Below are 26,900 nucleotides of genomic sequence, written 5' to 3'. Positions count from 1 at the left end.
GGTTCATTCCAGCCAACTATTCTAGTCATTCTGATGCCATGCTGTGTGAATGCCCATATAAACACTATAGGACTGCAGAAGACCACAGTCAATGTGTTGGTTTGGGAAAACGGACCAACAGGAGTTCAGTTGTTTTAATCAATGCTGCTACTGTGCATCTAGATCACAAACATGACATCGTATTTTTTTATGTATGTAAAGAGCTTATTTTGATATGAAACTGCAAAGTGTTAGGTGTAAAGTGATATGTTGGTAGTGTATATTTTGTGGGAAAAACTGTATTCTGTTTACTGTTGTATTGCACGTTTTATTCAGAAATAATAGCATATGAATTATTTGAGTCAAAATGCTTGTACTGTACAACCACAGAGGACATTGCGGTAGTTTTTTTGTAAGATATGAAGTATTTCATATTGTATATTTCCATTAGATATTAAAGTATATTTTGATAAAACAGAATACTTTACATTCATTGTATGTGTTCTATAACGGAATAATACAGAACCCTATCCTACTTGTTCTCTTATTGTCTCAAAAATACTTCTTCCTGTTTACAATATGTTTGCCGCTTTCCATCAAAGTAAAAGCATTGTGCGTCATGAATATACATTTTTAAATAAACATTACATAGATTACCTGATTACTGTACCACAGTATTTCCTGTAAAATATGTCAATATCATAAAGAATACATTTGCATTTTGGATTTTCAGTTTACTAATGAAAACAATAGACGGTAGATTACAGAAACAATGATCTTGTTACTCTCCTCCGCTCTCCTCATAAGCCACAGGCCCATTCTGAGAACCGGACTGCTTCATTACGGTGTCTGGTGAAGGGACCGGACTGCTTCATTACGGTGTCTGGTGAAGGGACCGGACTGCTTCATTACGGTGTCTGGTGGAGGGTATGAGGACTGCTTCATTACGGTGTCTAGTGGAGGGTATGAGGACTGCTTCATTACGGTGTCTGGTGAAGGGACCGGACTGCTTCATTACGGTGTCTGGTGGAGGGTATGAGGACTGCTTCATTACGGTGTCTAGTGGAGGGTATGAGGACTGCTTCATTATGGTGTCTGGTGGAGGGACCGGACTGCTTCATTACGGTGTCTGGTGGAGGGTATGAGGACTGCTTCATTACGGTGTCTGGTGGAGGGTATGAGGACTGCTTCATTACGGTGTCTGGTGGAGGGACCGGACTGCTTCATTACGGTGTCTGGTGGAGGGTATGAGGACTGCTTCATTACGATGTCTTCTGGAGGGACTGGACTGCTTCATTACGGTGTCTGGTGGAGGGACTGGACTGCTTCATTACGGTGTCTGGTGGAGGGTATGAGGACTGCTTCATTACGGTGTCTGGTGGAGGGTATGAGGACTGCTTCATTACGGTGTCTGGTGGAGGGTATGAGGACTGCTTCATTACGGTGTCTGGTGAAGGGACCGGACTGCTTCATTACAGTGTCTGGTGAAGGGACCGGACTGCTTCATTACGGTGTCTGGTGGAGGGTATGAGGACTGCTTCATTACGGTGTCTGGTGGAGGGTATGAGGACTGCTTCATTATGGTGTCTGGTGGAGGGACTGGACTGCTTCATTACGGTGTCTGGTGGAGGGACTGGACTGCTTCATTACGGTGTCTGGTGGAGGGTATGAGGACTGCTTCATTACGGTGTCTGGTGGAGGGTATGAGGACTGCTTCATTACGGTGTCTGGTGGAGGGTATGAGGACTGCTTCATTACGATGTCTTCTGGAGGGACTGGACTGCTTCATTACGGTGTCTGGTGGAGGGACTGGACTGCTTCATTACGGTGTCTGGTGGAGGGTATGAGGACTGCTTCATTACGGTGTCTGGTGGAGGGACTGGACTGCTTCATTACGGTGTCTGGTGGAGGGACTGGACTGCTTCATTACGGTGTCTGGTGGAGGGTATGAGGACTGCTTCATTACGGTGTCTGGTGGAGGGACTGGACTGCTTCATTACGGTGTCTGGTGGAGGGACTGGACTGCTTCATTACGGTGTCTGGTGGAGGGTATGAGGACTGCTTCATTACGGTGTCTGGTGGAGGGTATGAGGACTGCTTCATTACGGTGTCTGGTGGAGGGACTGGACTGCTTCATTACGGTGTCTGGTGGAGGGACTGGACTGCTTCATTACGGTGTCTGGTGGAGGGACTGGACTGCTTCATTACGGTGTCTGGTGGAGCGACTGGACTGCTTCATTACGGTGTCTGGTGGAGGGACTGGACTGCTTCATTACGGTGTCTGGTGGAGGGACTGGACTGCTTCATTACGGTGTCTGGTGGAGCGACTGGACTGCTTCATTACGGTGTCTGGTGGAGCGACTGGACTGCTTCATTACGGTGTCTGGTGGAGGGTATGAGGATTCCCTTAAAAGAGAAAAACAATCAGACCAGGCCAAAATATATCTTCTTTTAAGGAGATTCTCTGGTGCTTTTGTATACTTTTTAGCCAGTAGTTCTGAAAGTTGCGCCCACGAGCCAAAAAGTGGTCCCCGAAAATGGCGTACTATGCGTCTTGCTAGCTGTCACTCAAATGGTTATGGGCTGAAGCTCATTGGTTGAAACTCTAATTGCTAGGGTGCTGGCCCACACGGGGTAAATGTAGGTAAAATGGTGCTGCACAGCTTCCAGAAAAAGGTCGCTTTCAATCTAGGGATTTTGTGGCACATTGAGAGTAATTCTGCTCATAGATTATGCATGTATTAACTAAAATTGACACATCCAGACCAAAGTTGGAGGTTTAAAAAAAAAAAAGCTTATTAGGGGTCAAAGTACCAGAGCATGTCTTTAAACCACTCCAGGATGATCATTTAAATCCAGGGGCGCAACTTTCACTGGCAGCGGTGTGCTTTAGGACCATGCGGATTCCTCCGAGAGGTCGGGTCGGCTGTTTGGAGTGTTTATCCGACTGGATAAAGAAAATAATAATAATTTGTCCCCTCCCCCACTTCTAAAACCAAACTTGCGCCCCTGTTTAAATTCACCTATTCAATCGAGCCTGATCAAATACTTGAACGGTTTCCCTGGATACCCCCGCTTGTCGGAGAACTTTGAGATGCGGAGGATGTAGATGACGAAGAAGCCCTTGAGTGTGGAGTGGTTGGCTTTGGCTCCGTCTTCGGCTCCTTGAATAGGGGTGAGTGTACAGACAGAATTCATTTCTAGACATTGAGTGTGTTCGTCTCTGTATTTATGTATTCATGCTGTACTGAATAACTGTGTGTGTGTGTGTGTGTGTGTGTGTGTGTGTGTGTGTGTGTGTGTGTGTGTGTGTGTGTGTGTGTGTGTGTGTGTGTGTGTGTGTGTGTACCTCTGGTGTATCAGTAGCAGACACACAACTCTCTAAGGCAGCGTCTTCTTTTTTGTGGACAGATGGACCTGCGGTAGAGTTCATTTCATAGAGCCCCAGGGATGTGTTGGCCTTTGTTAGACGAAGAACATGTAAACCATGAAAATGTATCCAACATCTTCAGTGTGGTAGTGAATGACTATATCAGTGTATATCGCACAAGAACACACACCATCAGTGTACAAAACATTATGAACACCTGCTCTTTCCATGACATAAGCCATGTTCACATTGGCATATCCGATTCCAATCTGTTAATTTTGCTGCATTCTGAACAGCCAAAAAGCACATGGAATTGGATATTTCATGACACATTTGTAGGTGGTTTGAAGTCGGATACAAATCTGATTCCTGGCCATGTGACCTGTATCTGAACGGTCAAATCTGATTTATTTGCTAGAAAGCTAAACAGCTAACTAACTAGCTAGTTGACTGCTGTGGCTAGCCAAAAAGGACTCATTTTGAAAGTTGGATCTTATCGTTTGAGGCATAGTGTTCTTACACTGTGATTTGAAACATTCAAAGCAACTGGGAAACGTCCATGACGATGTTGTTGTCACCTTAGCTTGCTACATACAGTGGGGCAAAAAAGTATTTAGTCAGCCACCAATTGTGCAAGTTCTCCCACTTAAAAAGATGAGAGGCCTGTAATTTTCATCATAGGTACACTTCAACTATGACAGACAAAATGAGAAAAAAAAAACAGAAAGTCAACATTATAGCGGAGCTGTTGGCCGAGTTGGAGTAGCCAGCTAGAAGGCATGGCCAGCCGTTGAGAAATGCTTGTTGAAGTTTTCGATAATCATGGATTTATCGGTGGTGACCGTGTTACCTAGCCTCAGTGCAGTGGGCAGCTGGGAGGAGGTGCTCTTGTTCTCCATGGACTTCACAGTGTCCCAGAACTTTTTGGAGTTGGAGCTACAAGATGCAAACTTCTGACTGAAGAAGCTGGCCTTAGCTTTCCTGACTGACTGCGTGTATTGGTTCCTGACTTCCCTGAACATTTGCATATCGCGGGGACTATTCGATGCTATAATCTCCCTCGATCTGGTGCTCCAAGCAAGATCTCACCCCGTGGGGTCAAAATGATCACAAGAACGATGAGCAAAAATCCCAGAACCAGACGGGGGGACCTAGTGAATGACCTGCAGAGAGCTGGGACCAAAGTAACAAAGCCTACCATCAGCAACACACTACGCCGCCAGGGACTCAAATCCTGCAGTGCCAGACGTGTCCCCCTGCTTAAGCCAGTGCATGTCCAGGCCCGTCTGACGTTTGCTAGAGAGCATTTGGATGATCCAGAAGAAGATTGGGAGAATGTCATATGGTCAGATGAAACCAAAATTGAACTTTTTGGTAAAAACTCAACTCGTCGTGTTTGGAGGACAAAGAATGCTGTGTTGCATCCAAAGAACACCATACCAACTGTGAAGCATGAGGGTGGAAGCATCATGCTTTGGGGCTGTTTTTCTGCAAAGGGAACAGGACGACTGATCCGTGTAAAGGAAATAATGAATGGGGCCATGTATCGTGAGATTTTGAGTGATAACCTCCTTCCATCAGCAAGGGCATTGAAGATGAAACGTGGCTGGGTCTTTCAGCATGACAATGATCCCATACCCACCTACCGGGCAACGAAGAAGTGGCTTCGTAAGACGCATTTCAAGGTCCTGGAGTGGCCTAGCCAGTCTCCAGATCTCAACCCCATAGTTAATCTTTGGAGGGAGTTAAAAGTCCGTGTTGCCCAGCAACAGCCCCAAAACATCACTGCTCTAAAGGAGGTCTGCATTGAGGAATGGGCCAAAATACCAGCAACAGTGTGTGAAAACCTTGTGAAGACTTACAGAAAACGCTTGACCTCTGTCATTGCCAAAAAAGGGTATATAACAAAGTGTTGAGAAACTTTTGTTTATTGACCAAATACTTTTTTTCCACCATAATTTGCAAATAAATTCATTAAAAATCCTACAATGTGATTTTCTGGATTTTTTTTTCTAATTGTGTCTATCATAGTTGAAGTGTACCTATGATGAAAATTGCAGGCCTCTCTCATCTTTTTAAGTGGGAGAACTTGCACAATTGGTGGCTGACTAAATACTTTTTTGCCCCACTGTAACTTCTGAGTGATAGGAAGCACGAGCACCACGACCAATAAGCCTACACCACTGCACACATACCCATTGTTACTATGACAACTAGCGTAGCCTTGTCAGCAAATGACTGCTGTCTGAACACACATCTGATTTGGTCACTTGTAACTTGCTGTTTAGACCATCAGTATTTCGAAACGGATTTGGAACAAAACATGCATTTGAACATTAAAGACTGCGGTGTGAACAAGGCTTTTGACTATCCAGGTGAAAGCTATGATCCCTTATTGATCCACTTCGATCAGTGTAGATGAAGAGGGGGAGACCGTTTAAATCATTTTTACCCCTTGAGACAAGGATTGTGTATGTGTGCCATTCAGTAGGTGAATGAGAAAGACAAAATATTTAAGCGCCTTTGAACGGGGTATGGTAGTAGGTGTCAGGCGCACCGGTTTGTGTCAAGAACTGCAACGCTGCTGGCTTTTCCACGCTCAACAGTTTCCCGTGTGTTTCTGGAATGGTCCACCACCCAAAGGACATCCAGCCAACTTGACACAACTTTGGGAAGCATTGGAATCAACATGGGCCGGCATCCCTGTGGAACGCTTTAGACACCTTGTTGAGTCCATTCCCCAAGACGAATTGAGGCTGTTCTGAGGGCAAAAGGGGGTGCAACTCAATATTAGGAAGGTGTTCCTAATGTTTTGTACACTCAGTGCACACAGTATGATCACTGTTGTCTGTGTCTCTCTCTCTCTCTCTCATATGCAAGCACGCACGCACACACCTTTTCCTCAGTCTCTAACTACAGACAGACAGGTGAGCCCCAAAGTAGTGAAAGGTATGAGCTATTTTCATAATTGCACTGTACGAATGAAAGCCTTCTGTACCTGTGGCATTTCTGTATCAAGCGTAGGGCTCCCATCAATGTCATCCTCTTTGCAGATGGAAGAGCTGGTATTTTCAGGTGAGTTCCTGTCTTTCTCAGTCGATGATTCCAACTTTGTGATTGGACGAAAATCACAATTATCTGAGTGGTTCTATCATGTAACAGCAGACTGAAATGTACAAATATAAATGTAACAGCATATCATAGTAGGGTAAACATGTTGAGAGTGATTTGGCAAATCATGAGCGATGATCCTCGACTAGACAAACCTTGTGTGGGTGTTCTGGGTGAGGAAGGGGATCTTTTGTAGCCTTGGTCAAAATCTAGAGGAGAACAATACAAAGAAGCTCTTGTAGCTTCACACTACCAACCATACATCCTGGATAAACATGTATGATAAACAATCTGCGACTTCTACAAAACCTCATGTCACTCAAGGAATGAGACTATCCCATACAGATACACACCTGATCTTGGCTGTTGTAATGAGGAGGATTTCTCCCAATAAGGTCCTCGTCCTCTACTGTCTCTGCCACTCTCTAAAAGACAAAGACACAACACCACAATACTTTGCTTTGCTTATCTATAATCCACACCTCAACACATTACATATAACCCTCATATACATTATTTCAAGGAGATAAATGGAAAATGGTCCCATTGCACTGGTAAAGGACTAGGGAAGAAAGAACCATTTAAACCTGATTGTAACCCAGAAGGACATTTGGTTATAGGCAGGGGTAATATGATGAGCACATACAAAAGAGTTAAAAAACAACAGTATCCCAGAAAGTACACAGAAACATCATTATATGAAGGGGGGGGGTCATAGTTATTGTTATTGTATTTATTTTTTATCCTGGGGATAAACACACTAAACAGCCCAACCGACTGCTTGGAGGCGTTCGCATGGTCCTGAAGCAAACCGTTGCCTCGTCTCGTTTTGGATCACATTCCAATGGTAAAACTGGGGGGTGACAAAAATGCTATTTCAGAATGTGGGGGGGGGGTACATGTCCCTCCCGTCCCCAGTGAAAGTTGCGCCCCTGGTTATATGCAATAGAGTGCATATCCAAATCAGGATCATTTGATTCCCTTTCCATACCAGGGCCATGTGTTTAACATGTTCATGGCGGTGGGTACAAAGGAGTGTTCGTATCTGTTGTATCTGTTGCTGTTTAGTCCTACCTGAGGGTAGGAGCTGGATCTCAGAGTGGAGGGCTTGAAGGGAGAGCTTTGGGTAAGAGAACAATAAAAGAGTGGGGGAGAGAGAAAAGAATGAGGTGTCGGCCTACCTGGTCAACGGGAACATCTACTGCTGTGTTCTCATCCTCCAGCACCTCCTCAGCCCCCTGCACCTCCTCTCTCTTCTTCTGTACAGCTCTAAACACACTGGCCTGGGCTACAACACACACCAACATGAACATGAATGATCAATCATTGTAAATGTGCATTGACACAATCATGAATGCAATATTTCACACTATGCCAAGGGCCACACCAGACAATATGCCAGGGGCCACCGCAGACAATATGCCAGGGGCCACCGCAGACAATATGCCAGGGGCCACCGCAGACAATATGCCAGGGGCCACCGCAGACCATATGCCAGGGGCCACACCAGACCATATGCCAGGGGCCACTCCAGACCATATGCCAGAGGCCACACCAGACCATATGCCAGGGGCCACACCAGACCATATGCCAGGGGCCACACCAGACCATATGCCAGGGGCCACACCAGACCATATGCCAGGGGCCACACCAGACCATATGCCAGGGGCCACACCAGACCATATGCCAGAGGCCACACCAGACCATATGCCAGGGGCCACACCAGACCATATGCCAGGGGCCACACCAGACCATATGCCAGAGGCCACACCAGACCATATGCCAGGGGCCACACCAGACCATATGCCAGGGGCCACTCCAGACCATATGCCAGAGGCCACACCAGACCATATGCCAGGGGCCACACCAGACCATATGCCAGAGGCCACACCAGACCATATGCCAGGGGCCACACCAGACCATATGCCAGGGGCCACACCAGACCATATGCCAGGGGCCACACCAGACCATATGCCAGGGGCCACACCAGACCATATGCCAGGGGCCACACCAGACCATATGCCAGGGGCCACACCAGACCATATGCCAGGGGCCACTCCAGACCATATGTCAGAGGCCACACCAGACCATATGCCAGGGGCCACACCAGACCATATGCCAGAGGCCACACCAGACCCACAAGCTGCTTTCTTGTGGCTCCCCTTCTGGTATCTAATTCCTATTAAATTCAGGTCCTCAGTGAGAACAGCAAATCTGACACTGGCCCCAGGTAATTGGAGTGTGTGTCTGTGTGCTCCTACCTGGTCCAGTCCTTAGTGGAGGCCTGGGATGGCCTCTGTTCCTCACTCTGACTTTCACTGGTTTGGCGTAGAAGATAGAGCTCTCCTCCTTCACTGGTCTCCTCTGGATGGATGGGAGAGCCGTCTCCCCCACCTCATCCCCAGTGGACTTCACCCTCCGCCCATCCGACTGGGACCACAACACCAGGGTCGTGTTCATTAGGCACCAAATGGAAGAAAACAGACTGAAACCGGGCTGGACTACTTGGACTTGTCGAATAAGAAACTTTATTTTCCACTAAAGTTTTTTGACAGTACCTCTGGAGAGTCCAGGAGAGCAGAGTCACTGTAACTGTCCTCAGGGCCACTGGCTGCCTTCCTGCCCTGAGCAAGACAAAGGGAGACAATGTGTACCTTTATAACCAAGATCAATTGTCCTACAGACCAAAATAAATATACAAAATATTAGACTATGAAGTGTTAGACAGACAGTAGCTTACCTTATATCTCCTTGACAGTCTTCTATTTCCAGGGTAATTTCTGGAAAATATTATATAGAAATCCATATTATATTACATCATATACTATACTATATCATATTATATATTATATTTATTATATTATTATATTATAACATATTATAATATATTATATCATATGTATTATATATCATATTAAAATATATGATATTATATTTATAATATTATAGAATTTCATATCATATTCAATGTATTATACAATATTATATCATACTATATGATATTTATGTATGTATTTTATTATATCATACTATATTCCAATATATCATATCATATTTATTATATTATATCATATTATTGTAAAATATATCATATTATATTATATCATACTATATTCTAAAATATTATATATAATATATCATATTATATTAAATAATATGATATTATATAAGATTATATCATATTATATTATATCATAATTTATTTATTATACTATATCATATTATATTAAAATATATTATATCAGATTATATCGTACTATATTCTAATATATTATATCATATAATATTTATTATACTATATTATATCATATGTCTTTTTTTATATCATATTATATAATTTCATGCTATATTCTAATATATTATATCATATATATTAAAATATGATATTATATTAATTATATTATTTCATATCATATTATATTTATTATATCATATTATAGCATAATGTATTTAATATATTATATCATATTATATTTATTATGTAATATTATATCATATTATATTAAAATATATGATATTATAAGATATGTATTATATTATATAATTTCATATTATATTCATTATGTTTATTATATTATATTTATTTTACCTTTATTTTAGCAGGGAGTCCCATTGAGACCAATATATCTTTAGAATATAATACCCACACAGTCTTACATTTGAACTTTTAGTAATTTACCAGACACTCTTATCCAGAGCGAATTACAGTTAGTGCATTGATCTTAAGTTAGCTAGGTGGGACAACCACATATCTCAGTCATAGTAAGTAAATTGTTCTTCACTAAAGTAGCTATCAGCAAAAGTCAGAGATAGTAAGGGGGGTCAAGTGAGTTCATAAAAGTATTTTCTGTCTTGGCTGCCTAAAAGCTGTTTGTTCTATTTTCATATTATCTAACAATTTCTGTACTAGGATAATTCCATCCATACCTCTCAGAGGCTTTAGGAACCAACAGTTCCACGTAGGGAAGCTTCTTGAACCTCTCTGCTCCCACAGCCACATAGAACTGGCCACTCACCAGCTCGTCTGCACTGGACACAGTTACTCCCTCTAGAGTGCACAACCTGAGGGGTCACAGGGTCAGGGGTCACTAATGGGGTCAGAGAGACTGTCATCTGTGTACCTGAGGGGTCATTGGGCTGCCATTAATAGGTCAAACATGCTGTGTGAGGGTGTGTGTGTGTCAGTGTGTGCATATGTACAGTATATATGCATGTGTGAGGGTGTGTGTGTGTCAGTGTGTGCGTATGTACAGTATATATGCATGTGTGAGGGTGTGTGTGTGTCAGTGTGTGCGTATGTACAGTATATATGCATGTGTGAGGGTGTGTGTGTGTCAGTGTGTGCGTATGTACAGTATATATGCATGTTTGAGGGTGTGTGCGGATCTGACCTGCGCACTGCTCCAGTGCGTAAACTGGCCTTCTCTGTGACTAGACCGAGGATCTGATCCAGGTCGTGCTGCCAGGTCCTGGGAATTATGAAACGGAATGGCGAGCAGCGAAGATCTTCGTTGCGGAAAACACTGTAAAGGAACACGCAAATACGTAGTGTGTTTCTATGTGTGTAGTATTTGAGATGATGAATGGGAGTGTGTTAACAGGGAATCTTACTGTATGATACAGGGTAGAGGAATATACTTTCTCCATTTTGCTGACACATTCGGTCTGTGAAGTAATCTTGCCTAGGAAAGAAAGATATGACATTACAAAATAATACTGCACTGTAGTTTTAGATAGATTTGTCGGTCAGAATAAAATACAAGAAAGAAATACCACTTCCTCTGATCAGTGAATGCCAAATTAAACCATGTGATGAAATATTGATATCAAGTGTGCCATTTGATATAATTTACCAAAACAAAGTAAATACCAATTGTATTAATTTCAGAACAGAACATCCACAGACATTTCACAATAAGCGGTTATTATCTATGATTATGATTATGATTATGATTATTATAGCTTATCAGTCAGAGGGCTGTGTCCATGGCAACACACATCATCATCTTGGCCAAAAACATACTGTATCTACAAAGACAGACTGAGTGCTCCACTTCATTGAATACCTAAACTTTATATAGCCACTCTGTCCACAAAACTTCCCCTGACCTTTCTATTACATCCAGAGTCTGTGAAGTCAAGCCCTATTAAGTCAAGCCCTATGAAGTCAAGCCCTATTAAGTCAAACCCTATGAAGTCAAACCCTATAAAGTCAAGCCCTATTAAGTCAAGCCCTATGAAGTCAAGCCCTATGAAGTCAAGCCCTATGAAGTCAAGCCCTATTAAATCAAGCCCTATGAAGTCAAGCCCTATTAAGTCAAACCCTATGAAGTCAAGCCCTATTAAGTCAAGCCCTATGAAGTCAAACCCTATGAAGTCAAGCCCTATGAAGTCAAGCCCTATTAAGTCAAGCCCTATGAAGTCAGGCCCTATGAAGTCAGGCCCTATGAAGTCAGGCCCTATTAAGTCAAGCCCTATTAAGTCAGGCCCTATGAAGTCAAGCCCTATGAAGTCAAGCCCTATGAAGTCAAACCCTATGAAGTCAAGCCCTATGAAGTCAGGCCCTATTAAGTCAAGCCCTACAAAGTCAAGCAATATGAAGTCAAGCCCTATAAAAAAAACTCAATCCCTATGAAGTCAAGCCCTATGAATCACTCATTGTGTCTGACCACATAATATAACAATAAATCAATACTTCAAACCAAATCCAACCACAGCTAGAAAATAAATGTTTCTACAATGTTTCCACTTTGAAGTGGCACTATGCAACGTTGTTTTTGTATTTAAACAGAGTGGTAGGCATGGGGCTGGCAGCAAAGGGCTGAGTAGGCTGGGAATCAGGCCTGCCCAGGCTTGTTCAGAGACCTTATAACACAGGATGGGGCCACTGTATGACTTAGTTCTCTAAACAGAGTTACCAAGCTAACAATTCTAGTGAGAGAGAATGTTTTTGTATTGTTACCTGTAGTGTTCCCCAGATGTTTGACAAAAACCTCCTGAGAACCAATTTAGCATGTTTTGACATTAGATACATCTCAGCTCTGTTAAAAACACACTCAAGAAAAAGAAGAAGCACATGCACAGGTAGCCAACTTTTTGTGATTTGTTTGACAATTGGATGAAAATAACATGACTGGTTCTGTTCATGCCACATTAAAAGGTAATACATTTTGCCTGTTTAAATGGCGTCTTTATTATTAGGCCTATAAATAGTTTTTTTTGCACAAGCAAGTGTGTGTACTGGATAGAGACCCCCCACCTCCCCCCCACACACATTCTGGGTAAATTCAAATCAGATTTTATTGGTCACATACACATGGTTAGCAGATGTTATATTGAGTGTAGCGAAGTTCTGTTTGAGGAAATGGTCTCCTGGAAACAGTCCTTTTTTATTTATAAAAAATATATATATTTCACCTTTATTTAACTAGGCAAGTCAGTTAAAGAACAAGTTCTTATTCATTCCTTGCACCTCACTGACACATTCCTATGAAAACTTTAGGTAATGACCCAATGAGACTCTCAAACATGAAACACACCAAGAACCTCGCTGCCGATAGACTACCGATAGGTACTTATCACAGTGGGAGGCTGCTCCTTCTCTTGCTAGAACAAGGGGTATCTGCTGTGTGCTGACCGATGACGTGTATAAACCCTGGATGACTGACAGTGGGACGCTGTGAAGTCACCTCACAGACATCTAGGTACTCCTCCTCAATTGTAAAAAAAGATATTGGTCACTAAAGACCCTGGTTCGATCCCAGGCTGTGTCGCAGCTGGCCACGGCCTTGAGACCCATGAGGCGGCGCACTGTTGACAAAGCGTCATCCGGGTTAAGGGAGGGTTTGGCCGGTTGGGATGTCATTGTCCCATTGCACTCTTGCGACCCCTTGTGGTGGGCTGGGCGCATGCACGCTGACTTCGGTCGCCATCTGTAGTGCTTCCTCTGACACAGTGGTGTGGCTGGCTTCCGGGATAGGCAAGCAGTGTGGCTTGGCGGGGTTGTGTTTCGGAGGATGCATAGCTCTCGACCTTCACCTCTCCTGAGTCGGTACGGGAGTTGCAGCGATCTGACAAGACTGTAACTACCAATTGGATATCATGAAATTTGGGAGAAAAAGAGCCAAAAATGTTTTAGAATAATAATAATTGTTTGAAAGATATACTACTACTACTTGGTAGTGTCGATACTTGTCGAATCCCAATGCTCGTCAGTGGCCAACAACTTGATTTTGAGCCAATCAGACAGCACAAACCCCCACATGGAAGAGACAACAACAACAAAAAGTTATAAAACGATTGTTTCTCGCGTACATTCACAGATGTGCCAGTCAAACTTCATATGCAATGTAGGCTATATGGGATGGTAGCTAGCTAAGTGCAGAGATGCAATGCACACAACACTAAATACTTCCTCCAAGCTAGCTCACCACTGTAGCTAGTATTGACATTCTAATTAAATAACAATGGATTAGCTAGTTTTAATGAAACGCCTGTCTGTTGTTGTGCTAGCTAGCGAATATGCTAACGTTAGCGAACTAGCTAAATATTTGGATATGGGCTGTCACTGGCAGTATGGTAGTATCTGGCTAGTATCAACAAGGGCGTTCTACAAAATAGCAACATTAGAGTAGATAGCTTTGACCTAGACCATAAGCAATACCCACACATATGCATTGCCAAACAGCGCTACTGCCACCTTGTATTTTGGAGTATTTTAACAAGGCTGATTGGCTGATGACTTCCAAGGCCTTGTTAGCGCGTTGGGCCAGTAACCAAAAGGTTGCTGGATCGAATCCCTGAGCTGACAAGGTAAACATCTGTCATTCTGGCCCTGAACAAGACAGTTAACCTACTGTTCCCAGGTAGGCCGTCATTATAAGTAACTGTCTTGCCTAGTTAAAAAAAAATCTCTATTTTTTTTAACACAAAAGAGAGAGTTCTGACACTGTACAGAGGTGCTAAGTACTGTCTGCGGTCAAACGTTTAACAATCCTACAGGTGTGTCTTGAGTTTTTAAGGAAACATCCTCTAAAGTTGTGAGAATGTTTGTTGTTAGCTGTAAAAATCGCTCTGTCTCTGCTAATATACAACACCATATGAGCGCACACCTACAGTACAGGCAGGGCACTCACAAAATGGCAAAACGATATCTGTGCCAATTCAAGTGCCACACAATTGCCTTTCTACTATTTCATATGAATGTTGATGGGTTAGTTATGGTGGCCCTTCTGGTCTCAGTCAGACAATGGAGAATGTTTGTTCACAACTTTCCTGCAGTCAAATGACAAATTCGCCCTGTAGTGGCCTCGTGGGTGGAATATTATTCAGATTTTTCATAATTTCCAAATTAACACATTTTTTCACCTTTGTTTCTATGTCAAACATTTTTGATATATTTCAGTCAACTGTGATGTATAGTGTAATATTGGGTTGCAAACTCAAAATGTTCTACATTTCAACTCTATTTCTGATATGGTACAGGTGTCTTGTGAGGTGTATACCTTCGTTTCAAAGTAGATTTGTTTTAAGACTACCAAGAAACACTCCGTGTGACCCTGATTTAGCCCACTGCTGTAAAAGATAGGACTATGATATTGCTCTGAATCACTACACGCTCCACAGCTGAAAATTAAATACATTAATCTCTATCCATCCAGCCAGCCATTTGGGCTGAATACAAAGCAAGCACTTTCCATTGTGTGAACGGCAATTGAGATGCTGCGCTTGAAATGGGTTTATGTGTCCATGATCTCATTAACACAAGATCAATCTTCCTTATATGAATGTATCCGATGATGAACAAGAGATCTATTGAAATGGGCCAGGGATGACACGAGACACTGTAAGACTGAATGCGGAACAGAACATTGATTTGTTATTATTGATGTGTGGTCTACATGCTCTGTGAGTTTGTGTTGGTGCTGAGGACAATTATTTACAGATTACACATATCTGAAAATCAATGCTATGCTATATCATCGAAATTCAAAGCACATCGAAATCCAAATTTAAACACAATGAATATGAAGTGTGGTCAAATAAATAATAACCATTGCGCAGTGAGAGAAAACCTGTTCTCTGTTACAACTGTTACCAGTTCAGATCTACCTGATTTTGAGGGTGTGTGTGTGTCAGCATGACCTACCCCAGACCCCAGATAGGTTAGATTAATGAGTAACGGACTGTACCGCTGACAGAGACAGAAAACCATATTGAAGCTTACCCGAGCTCCTTCTCCCATGGGTACAGGCTGCTTCTTCAGCCCTGTGTTCAAATAACTGCATGAAAAAACAAAAACAATAGACATGATAAAGTCATCCTCAGTGTCATCCTCAGTGAGACACAGCTTAACACATGACTGTATTACTGACTGTATTACCGACTGAATTACTGACTGTATTACTGTATGAATTACTGACTGTATTACTGTATGAATTACTGACTGTATAACCAACTGTATTACTGACTGTATAACCGACCCTTATAACCAACTGTATTACCGTATGAATTACTGACTGTATTACTGTATGAATTTCTGACTGTATAACAAACTGTATTACTGACTGTATAACCGACCCTTATAACCAACTGTATTACCGTATGAATTACTGATTGTATTACTGTATGAATTTCTGACTGTATAACCGACTGTATTACCGACTGTATTACCGACTGTATTACTGACTGTATTACTGACTATTACTGACTGTATAACCGACTGTATTACCGACTGTATTACCGATTTGTCTTACTGACTGTATAACCGACTGTCTTACTGACTGTATAACCGACTGTATTACTGACTGTATAACCGACTGTATTACTGACTGTATTACTGACTATTACTGACTGTATAACCGACTGTATAACCGACTGTATTACTGACTGTATAACCGACTGTATTACTGACTGTATAACCGACTGTATTACTGACTGTATAACCGATTGTATTACTAACTGTATAACCGACTGTATTACTGACTGTATAACCGACTGTATAACCGACTGTATAACCGACTGTATTACTGACTGTATTACCGACTGTATAACCGACTGTATAACCGACTGTATTACTGACGCATTTATATAATGGTTACTATCTACATTTATCTACTGCACACAGCAATAAATATCAAATAAAATATTTTGACAACATCATATCTAGACATTTACACAAACATACAGTACATGGTAGCCCTATAGGACCATATCTGAACAATTTAAAAGTACCTTAAAGGGAAATTCCGCCACTTTTCAACCTCATATTCATTAACTCCATCACTGTACCAGTGTCTATGTGAAAATGGTGCGTTTCTATGATATATGGTTAAAAAGTTGAGACGGTCCTAAAAAATAATGATCTGTGATATGATAGGGTAGGATTAAAAGTAGAAAAACTGTGATTTTTTTTTGTTGCCAGTTTCTAACCAGAGGGAGGGTATTTTCTTGCTACTCACATCACCGCGAATCTCAGTGTTTGAAAATCACTGTTTTAAAAATGTTTTACATGTTGATGATGTCATCGCATTTTCACTTATGTTAGACACTGGCATTGTGCTGGAGATAATGAAACTGTGGAAAAGTGGTGGAAATGCCCTTTAATTGCCCTTTCTAATCTAGACAACTCTACCTGATAGGCTACTCACTCAAGCTTCTTGAACCTCTCGAAGCCTGCGGCCACGTACTGGGCCCCGGTCTGGAGGTCATGCAGCTCCCTGACCCGGTGACCCTGCCGGGGGGTGTACAGGGTCCTCACGGCCAGCGGAGCCTGAATGCAGTGGGTCACGTCATTGAGAAACGCCTCCATGGTGGACACCTGTCGATGGTTGACCACAAACCTCCTGCCGGAGTAGAAGGAGTCCCCGTTCCTGTAGACCATCACACTCTTGACTGGAGGCAGGAGGAGGGTTGCTGACCCACAGTAAGCCATTTCTCCAGATACTGTCTTCCGTCTCTGGTTCCTGTCTGCCGTCTCCGGTCCCTGTCTGCTCTGGTTACTACCACTACTACTCAAACCTGTTCTAATTAAATCTGTTGTGTTCTGTGTGGTGGTCTCTCACAGCTCTGGACTGTCACGTTCTCTCTCTCTCCACACACTACTCTCTGGCGGCCGAGAGTATTTCCTGGTAGCCATGGCAGCAGAGCCAGCAATGACTGGCTTTGTGGGCCAAACCATTAGCAGCAACGAACGACAACAAAAGAGGGAGAGCGAGAGACAGAAGATGCAAGTGTTGTAAGCTGAATAAATTATAAAAAACATAAAACTCCTATGCATCATCTTTACATATATTTTTTTAACTATTCGAAAGCCTGTTGAATTCACATGTGTAGCCTAATGGCTGCTAGTTGTGTAGTATTTACAGTAAAATCTCAGGGATAACCCTTCTACAATAGAAGTTAATGCTCTGGGAGGGAACAAGAGGGTCTAGGAATACCATTTCCATACATCCATTTCAAACAGTCTCCCCTGACCTTGTATGGACTGTCAGGAAAGCACATGCAGCATTTGTGTTTATTTTGATACCCACATAGACAGGAACAGTATGTTGTATAATATTACTGCACTATTTTAAATGATTGTGTTGTTGAGTGTGTGCTCTCACTGTGAAACATTTGTGTGAATCACCTGAGATAAACTGGTTATGGCAGGGAGTTCCCTTGAATCTTTCCCATAACTTCTTTGAAAACAATGGAGATAATCATAGTTAAATGCAGTTATACAGACAACAATTATAGTGACATAGAGGAACCTCACTTGTACTCTAGCAACAACAGTATTAACTAGTAAAAAAAAAACATTAGCAAATTTTGTCAATGGATACTTATAAAAATAATCTTTATTAAATTGATATTTAATTTGACAGTGTGTATTTGACAACATACCAACTGTTTGTGCTAAACAAAAGGTACCAATTGGATAGCTACATCGGCAACATTTCAAACTAGATGTGGAGTGAGCTTACGGTAAGTTCTTAACTCTATGACACTCACACCTTCTAAACTCGCTACCCCGGCCGTTGAGCTGAGCCCAGCTGCCAATCCGGGCCACAGGCACCCCTGTAACGGGGATCAGTGTGCTGCTAACAGATTAACTTCCTCCATTCTCCAACTGCCCCATACCGGGCTCAAATCAGTGATCCTCTGCTTCGAAACACACGTGGCTGCCCTCCTGGACAACATACGGACCATTTGAGATATACAAACGGTAGGGGAGAGTGGGGTATGTTGAGATGTTTTTTACATTCAGCATCACTACCTCAAGGGAAATATGTACCAAAGATATCTACATATATTTCAAGATGTCGTGTATCCCTGGAAATATGTAAACATAACAGTTTTGAAAACATAGCTGGTGCAAAAAAATGTGGTCTCTTGCTATATGGGGTATGGAGTATATCACACGGGGTAAGTTGAGCAAAGGGACAGGGTAAGTTGATATGCCTTGTGGTAAATGGGTGATGGTGTCCTGTGACAGTGGGTGATGCTGATGGTGAGTCAAAGTTGAATTCATGAAATGGGGGTGTGATGTATTGTATATCTTAAATGCATGCTTACATTCAGATATAAATCTCTCTGTTCAATATCACTTACCCTTCCAGTTCTTAACCAGTTGTCCGGGACAGGGATGTTGTTTCGCTGTGCCAATTCGTAGGCAGCTGGTCCGCGAGATTCTTCATATGTTTATCAAGCTCAGACTCCATGTCTTCAGATGAGACCTTGTGTTCCTCTGCTACTCTGTCACAGTCTCTCTTTCACACAGATACATGTTTGTTTTCTGTTTCGTCAATGTCCCTCTTCAGTGTCATTCTGTCTATTTTTACATCCCTTGCTGGTTCTCGAATGGACTTCTTCCCTTTTCTCACTTCCTTGGCTGCTCTCTCTAGAAACTCAAGAGGGGCTAGAACCCTGCTTGTCTTATGTTTATAAACATGGGACATTATGATGTCTGCTCTGTAACAATACATATCTGTAGTTCATATGCATGACACATTGCAAAAATACTATACATGTTATGCATAAACTGACTAAATGAAATCCTCATTTGTATGGGGTATGGTGGCCATTGTCTCAACTTACCCAAGGACAAACATTTTGACTATATTAGCCCACACAGCTACAAGGATGCACTTTCATGCTAGTTTTAGGACCTCATATTGTAGCTTATAGAGACCCCAACTGATGTACAAAAGTATTTTAAAATGATCTACTTTGGTTTAGATAAAAACATCATGAAACCTATAATTCAATCAATTAATTTGACTTGAAAATCTGTATTTTGGGCCTAAATTACTTACCACTTTTTCCATGTGGTTTCTTCCTTCACAGACTCCATGAAATGATGACCTCTTTCTAAAAATGTGGTTACATGATTAATACTATGTATGGTTTCCTAGAAACAGGGGTGGCTTTGGTTCAACTTACCCCACTCTCCCCTACTAATTGGATAGCTCCATCAGCTCCATTTCAAACTAGCTGTGGACTAAACTTATGGTACGTTCTTAACTTTACTTACATAATTTCAAACAAAGTAAAGGGATTTATCCAAACAGGGAAAATGTTAGTATGAGAAAATAATGTCCAGTTTAGAGCAAAAGCCTCTCCTTGGTCTTCTGCAATTAGGAAATATTCAGTCTCTCTTTCAGTGGGAGGGAGGGAGGGAGGGAGGGAGGGAGAGAATGTCATTGTTTCCTTTGTATTCAATATTTATCTTCTTGTATTCAATATTTATCTTCTCCCTCAATGAAAATGATGCTGAAGCCACAGCATCTCCATGGCCAGACTACGCCACTGCTGGGAACATGGGAGAAGGCAGATAGAGATTGGCAGATTGATAGGCAGATAGGCAGATTGAGATGCAACTCATTAACTTACATAACTTAAAAACAATGAGCATAAATTCAATAAAAACAAGGATCAGAGAGAGAGACATCTCTCAAACATTTGGGTTTCCACACAGACACACACACACCCACACAGACTTTACCTTTCTGAAAATGGCTGTAATGTAGCTCACATCTAAACCCAGACTGTTCCAGACTTCTCGTGTCTGGTGCCTCTTTCCCTTGTGTTTTGGTGAAGATGTGCCATCCTGCTGGTAGAGTACAATAACATTGGTTAGAGACACCAACTGAGCAGAAATGACTAGCAGAACTCATGGTCTTCGGGAGAAGGGTTAAACACTACTTACAAAGTCTTTGAAATGAGGTTTGGGAATAATATTCCCCTTCCAATCTAAATGGTTCACGTCTCTGTCGATATCTCCCACACTGTCTACAAATTTCAAACAATATTCACGAGTGTGTGCTTGTGGGATCAGGTAAACACTGAAACACTTAAATACAGAACCAGGTGTGATACAACTTGTCATTAATGAGGCAATTGAGGGGAAAACAGAAACCTTGAATCAGAAACCTTGCATTGCAGGAACGTTAGCTAACTACCTGCTGTGCCATGACGGTTCAGAGGCCATAGTACAGTCATACAGGGTGGTCACCTCCCTCACAAACCCCAATACAAATGGGAATGCTACCCTCCAAAAACGAATGCTGGGAAAATAACCGCTGTAACGTTCGAGGGGAACAGGTCTTGAACCTGCAACTCGGTTGTTCCAGTATCATGTTGTGCACGTCTGTGCCATTAATGATCCAGACCATTTAGGCAGAGCATTCATTCATAACAGGTTTGCTGCCTACAACATTGTAACGTCATTTAGCTTAAACACAATTAGCTAGGTGTAGGGTGTCCAATCAAAAACGCATCTTTTGACCAATGGATAGTTTGGTCAATGGTTCAAACCTCATGTCTCTATCATAATCCATTCAAAGATTATTGGAGTTTTTACATTTGTAGGAGGCTAGAATTAGGGTGACTAAAACAATAGAGGCCAGAATTAGGGTGACTAAAACAATAGAGGCCAGAATTAGGGTGACTAAAACAATAGAGGCCAGAATTAGGGTGACTAAAACAATAGAAGCCAGAATTAGGGTGACTAAAACAATAGAAGCCAGAATTAGGGTGACTAAAACAATAGAAGCCAGAATTAGGGTGACTAAAACAATAGAAGCCAGAATTAGGGTGACTAAAACAATAGAAGCCAGAATTAGGGTGACTAAAACAATAGAAGCCAGAATTAGGGTGACTAAAACAATAGAAGCCAGAATTAGGGTGACTAAAACAATAGAGGCCAGAATTAGGGTGACTAAAACAATAGAGGCCAGAATTAGGGTGACTAAAACAATAGAGGCCAGAATTAGGGTGACTAAAACAATAGAAGCCAGAATTAGGGTGACTAAAACAATAGAAGCCAGAATTAGGGTGACTAAAACAATAGAGGCCAGAATTAGGGTGACTAAAACAATAGAGGCCAGAATTAGGGTGACTAAAACAATAGAAGCCAGAATTAGGGTGACTAAAACAATAGAAGCCAGAATTAGGGTGACTAAAACAATAGAGGCCAGAATTAGGGTGACTAAAACAATAGAAGCCAGAATTAGGGTGACTAAAACAATAGAGGCCAGAATTAGGGTGACCAACACAATAGAGGCCAGAATTAGGGTGACTAAAACAATAGAAGCCAGAATTAGGGTGACTAAAACAATAGAGACCAGAATTAGGGTGACTAAAACAATAGAGGCCAGAATTAGCGTGACTAAAACAATAGAGGCCAGGAAAAAAGATGAGATCCCGAGGCCCATTGTCATGCCATTCATCCGCCTCCACCACCTCATGTTTCAGCATGATAATGCATGGCCCCATGTCGCAACGATCTGTACCTAATCCTGAAAATGTCCCAGTTTTTCCATGGCCTGCATACTCACCAGACATGTCACCAATTGAGCATGTTTGGGATGCTTTGGATCGACGTGTACGACAGCGTGTTACTGTTCCCGCCAATATCCAGCAAATTCGCACAGCCATTGAAGAGGAGTGGGACAACATTCCACAGGCCACAAATAACAGCCTGATCAACTCTATGTGAAGGAGATGTGTCGTGCTGCATGATGCAAATGGTGCTCACACCAGATACGGACTGGTTTTTTGATCCACGCCCCTACTTTTTTTCCTGACCAACAGATGCATATTTGTATTCCCAGTCATGTGAAATACATAGATTAGGGCCTAATGAGTTTACATAAATACATTTCCTTATATGAACTGTAACTCATTAAAATCTTTGAAATCGTTGCAAGTTTCATATATATTTTTGTTCCTAATTCAGCTCATGTCATGATTCTAATTTTCCTTTTTGCGACACGTGTAAACAACTTTGAAGACAATGACCACAAAATGTAAAATACTCAAAGGTTTGGAGAAACCTACAGAGCTCGGTGCTTAAAAAAGTATGTTGATCCACCGTGTGTCAAACTAAGTAACATAATAAAAGAATCCCCATCAAAAAGCCGTCACATGTCGGCCTTCCGCTATTTTTATGTCGGCCGTCGTCCGCATCTGCGTGAAAGTGGCAGAGCTACAGTGCTGTTTGTCAGAGGAGGAGACATCTCGAGAATCGGTCTTCTCACGAAAACGCCAGTTTTGCTCTGCTACCCCCACGGAACTCATCTTTAGTTTATACCGCCAATGTGCCAACTTCTGTCTGTGGTGCCTGAACCATTTGGGCTACAAACTAATATGACCCCACTACTCTCACGAACATGATGGTGTTCTCCGTTTTGCTCTACAACAATCACAAGTGTCATACCAGGTATAAAAAAATGATGAAAGTACAGAGGTAGTTTTGTAACAACAAAACATTTTTGTTAAATATGTGTCCAAAAAACAAAATTATTTCCTGAGCTTTCTTATATTCCTAGATATAGGACAGAGACTTCAAAATCTTACTCCTTATGATTTTGGGGGGGCTGTATGTTTTGCCATTTAATGAATGTGTTTTTCAATTTGTTTCTATGAGCTATAGTACTACAGTCCAAATGTAATACTTTAAAATGTGATACCTCCTAAAATAGCTAAATGATCCATGGTACTGTATGACCATCATAAAACAATTCCATATGCTGTGTTAGAGAAAGACGCCTCTGAACGATTAAGAACATGAATAAACATATTTGTCTTGGTAAAATGTATTTTATAACACAAGGAAGTTACATTTCATCATCACAGTGCGTTTTCACCCTTTGAGCAGTGGGTGGACACCACCCCCTCCCCACACAGTCCCCGCTGACAATGCTAACTAACAACAGTAGCTTTGAAGCTGCTTTACAGCAATATGCACAGCAAAACAACACATACGATAAGCAGAGGAACAACACTTTTGGAAACGGTGTGATTTATCTAGCTTAGCTAGCTGCTTTTACATGTGTGAACGTCAACATTTGTGGGAAATGAACCAACTTTTCCTTTCTTTTCCAGTGTCCCAGCCCACATGAACTGAAAAACAAAAGTCCCCAGTGAAATTAGTAAAAAAAACTTTTTTTTTTAACTATTAAAAGTTGGAAATGCGTCTGTATTAGCAATACACGAAAACCTAAATGTTTTTTCATAAACTATTTAAAGCCATTATTAGGCCTACCTGTGACCCCGGAAGTACTTATTTATATATTTAATTGTTTACAATTTTCGTTATGACACCGCACGGCTAGAAATCAACACCACAAGTGAAAATGAGTGGTACAAACCGAAGGACTAACCTTTTGCATTAGTACCGCAAAAGGTTAGTCAATAACGAGTAATGTAAGTTTGTTGGGCTGGCGAAAAACAACCTCAAACCGCAGCGCAGCATTCACAGGCTAGAGTCGGAAGGTGAATTACATAACTTTGCCACCCCCTATGCCCCGTAACTCTCAGCGGGGTGAATTTGGTCAAGGCTCCACAACTGACAGTGAGCTGAGACATATTGACGAAGCTGCTGCTGATGAAGATAATTATGTTTTAATTGTAGTTACTGTTTACAAGGCTGATAAGTTAGCTATGGACAACAACGTATACCAAATATTGAGAACACTAATCGCCTCACAGGGACAACCTCAAGTAGAACAACATATTACAATGACTTCCCAAGCCTTGACAGCTCATCAGCAAAGGTAACTTATCATACTAATTTGAGTGTCCCGAATTTACGTTTACTATGTTATGTCTAGTCTATAAAACCAGGCTGAGTTGACAGGTAAATTGCAACACATGTATCTTAAGTGTTTGAACAGGGCGGAGGTAAGGATATAAGACATGTTTGAACAGGGTCTTCTTCTCTGACATTTCCATTCCTTGTCCACCACAGAGCGCTCAGTCACTGCACTATGGAGGTCCAGGCACATCTTCTTCTTCACTCCTCAGGTGTTGGTGAACGACCTGTCTCGAGACACCTGCCCCACGCTGCTGGTCAGGTGTGTGGAGATTGACAAGGCTAGGGAATCACGCCTATTGCCAGGTATCTATCCTAGCACCAGTGGAGGCTGATGGGAGGAGCTATAGGAGGACGACCTCATTGTAATGGCTGGAATGGAACGAAGTCAAACATGTTGTTTCCATGAATTCCAATTCTGCCTTTACAATGAGCCCATACTCGTATAGCTTCTCCCATCAGCCTCCACTGCTATGGTCTTATATATTTTTCCTGGTTCTTTGCAGAATGTTGACCCGGAGTCATACAAAATTGCGTGTTTCTTTAACTCCAACGATTAATCCACGGATAAAAGGGGAAACCTAGTTAGTTTTTAGTTATCTTTGATGAATCTCTCCTGGGTTTGTATGCTCGTATTAAAGGAACCCTGCATTAAAGGAGTGACCTCCCTTTTGACCCTGGGACATGACATTTGTTTTGGTATGCCTCCATCTTGTGGCTGAAATTTTTCATTGCAGGATTCTTTTTTTTTTCTTCACTTCTTGGAAGTACATTTTCCTTCTGTGTGACATGACTTAATTCATTCTAAAGATATAACAAAAATCTACATCCCAGGGTGCACTGGACACTCTTACTGACAGTTGTGGCTGCTTCGCCTTTGTGCTGTTGTCTGTGCCCTATAATGTTTGTACCATGTTTTGTGCTGCTGCCATGTTATGTTGCTACTATGTTGTTGTCATGTGGTGTTGCTGCCTTGCTATGTCGTTGTCTTAGGTCTCTCTTTATGTAGTATTGTGGTGTGTTTTGTCATATTTTTTTTTTATCCCAGCCCCCGTCCCTGCAAGAGGCCTTTTAGTAGGCCGTCATTGTAAATAAGAATTTGTTCTTAACTGACTTGCCTAGTTAAATAAATTAAAACAATTGCTTGTAAGTGCAAATGAGTTCACGGTGCGCTGAAGTGCTCACTCATTAGAGACTAATCCCTGGAGTGGAGGCCTCTGTACTGTAGCCCCCATCTCACTATTCTGTCTTAAATGGCTGGAGTAGTAGAATGCTTTGGCTCGAGAGCAAAGTCCCAATCCAGCAATTACAAGTGTCCTATAAAATCTGCCATGTGGAGAACTTGGATGGATTCACAGAATCCAGACATTAAAACATAATTCAACAATATTCAAAATTGTATTGAAATCAACTAAATCTATTGAATTTATTCAAGTGTTTTAATTTGTCCAAGATTATCATAAGACATTAACAAAATGCATCAGTGATTCGTATTGCCCGTGTTTGAGTTTTGTGTAGCAGTAAGCAATAATGCTAATCGTCTTCTGGTAGATGGAAAGGCTTTTCTCGGTTAAATGCTAACTACAAGCATAGCCTACCTGGCAGAATGATGATCATGATTATTTGTAACAATCAATACATTAATCAATAATATCATGATTATTTGCATAAATTCAGTGACGATTTGTTTAGTAAGCTCTGCAATCACGTTTTCTACAGAAACACCACTAACCAAACAAGTGTTTGACTGGTGCACAGCTTAATTGAAGGGTATCTACAACCAAATATTACAATGTTTGATTTGACCCAGACCTCAAATGTGGTCTCCCGATGTGGTTTAAGCATTGTGGGGGGGAGGGGAATTTAGAGTAAAACCTTAAACTAAAATGGAGAAGATGTTATAGGGCTATAAACTACTCCTCAACCACTGTCAACAGCCATCAAGCCACTGGAGCTGAAGTGACTGGTTGCTAGGGGAATCGGATAAATTAATTCTCAGCCAGGAAGAGACTTGACCCTTGTGGTGCTGCTGAACAACAGGCCCTAGTTAGTGCACCAACTCTAGTCTGAAGTGCTGCATTTCTTAACACCCTGACCAAACCGGCCATGCAGTTGTATGCGCCATCATGCGCATGTTGATTTTTGTCCATCTACACCAGATGTGATCATGACACGCAGGTTGAAATACTAAAACCAACTATGAATCAATTATATTCATTTCGGGAAGGGTCGAAACACACAAAACATTCAATAGACTTTTAGCTAGCTAAGTTTGACTCGGGAGATGAACGCTGGGTTGTTATTTAACCCAACACGCCTATGGTCCAGTGGAGGCAGGAGGGAGGTACTATACAACAGGCT

At 41.8% G+C, this 26,900-nt stretch overlaps 1 protein-coding gene and 1 long non-coding RNA gene across 16 annotated transcripts in view; one reads left to right on the top strand and one right to left on the bottom strand.

Annotated features, from left to right (window-relative positions):
* Nucleotides 1-293: 293 nt before the first annotated feature.
* Nucleotides 294-17,580, bottom strand: dcdc2b (doublecortin domain containing 2B). Of its 3 annotated transcripts, none has more exons than XM_052485838.1 (15): nucleotides 17,110-17,566; nucleotides 15,687-15,741; nucleotides 11,072-11,142; nucleotides 10,852-10,983; nucleotides 10,388-10,522; nucleotides 9,201-9,240; nucleotides 9,019-9,084; nucleotides 8,722-8,890; nucleotides 7,642-7,748; nucleotides 6,814-6,885; nucleotides 6,616-6,669; nucleotides 6,348-6,458; nucleotides 3,329-3,439; nucleotides 3,050-3,143; nucleotides 294-2,385 (listed from the first exon to the last, which is right to left on the bottom strand). In XM_052485838.1, the coding sequence occupies exons 1-15, from the start codon at nucleotides 17,391-17,393 to the stop codon at nucleotides 2,354-2,356; spliced, it is 1,533 nt and encodes a 510-aa protein (XP_052341798.1). In that variant the 5' UTR covers nucleotides 17,394-17,566; the 3' UTR covers nucleotides 294-2,353. The 3 variants fall into 3 exon arrangements, with proteins under 3 accessions (XP_052341798.1, XP_035598351.1, XP_035598352.1); XM_035742458.2 differs by having other exon boundaries at nucleotides 3,003-3,143; nucleotides 17,110-17,561; XM_035742459.2 differs by lacking the exon at nucleotides 294-2,385 and having other exon boundaries at nucleotides 3,015-3,143; nucleotides 3,329-3,396; nucleotides 17,110-17,580.
* Nucleotides 17,581-23,629: 6,049 nt separating this feature from the next.
* LOC118362255 (uncharacterized) overlaps nucleotides 23,630-26,900 on the top strand; it is an 82,236-nt gene continuing 78,965 nt past the window's right edge. For 11 of the 13 annotated variants that reach the window (XR_008086037.1, XR_008086030.1, XR_008086031.1 and 8 more), the window contains exons 1-2: nucleotides 23,630-24,501; nucleotides 24,696-24,845. This is a non-coding gene — a long non-coding RNA (uncharacterized LOC118362255). The remainder of the gene's footprint in view (nucleotides 24,502-24,695; nucleotides 24,846-26,900) is intronic. The other 2 variants (XR_008086034.1, XR_008086032.1) reach the window with 1 other exon arrangement.

Source organism: Oncorhynchus keta, chromosome 29, assembly GCF_023373465.1.
Source record: "Oncorhynchus keta strain PuntledgeMale-10-30-2019 chromosome 29, Oket_V2, whole genome shotgun sequence".
Classification (NCBI taxonomy): domain Eukaryota; kingdom Metazoa; phylum Chordata; class Actinopteri; order Salmoniformes; family Salmonidae; genus Oncorhynchus; species Oncorhynchus keta.
Note: the sequence above shows the minus strand (reverse complement) of the source record. Positions and strands in the feature narration are given on the sequence as shown.

Bases quoted from the DNA above. Each gene is read 5' to 3' on its own strand.
- dcdc2b (XM_052485838.1), bottom strand. From the start codon at position 17,393: ATGGCTTACTGTGGGTCAGCAACCCTCCTCCTGCCTCCAGTCAAGAGT. The intron at 9,085-9,200 runs GTAAGCTACTGT...TGTCTTGCTCAG, and splicing joins GACTGTCAAGGAGATATAAG to GGCAGGAAGGCAGCCAGTGG. The intron at 7,749-8,721 runs GTAGGAGCACAC...TGTGTGTTGTAG, and splicing joins TCCACTAAGGACTGGACCAG to CCCAGGCCAGTGTGTTTAGA.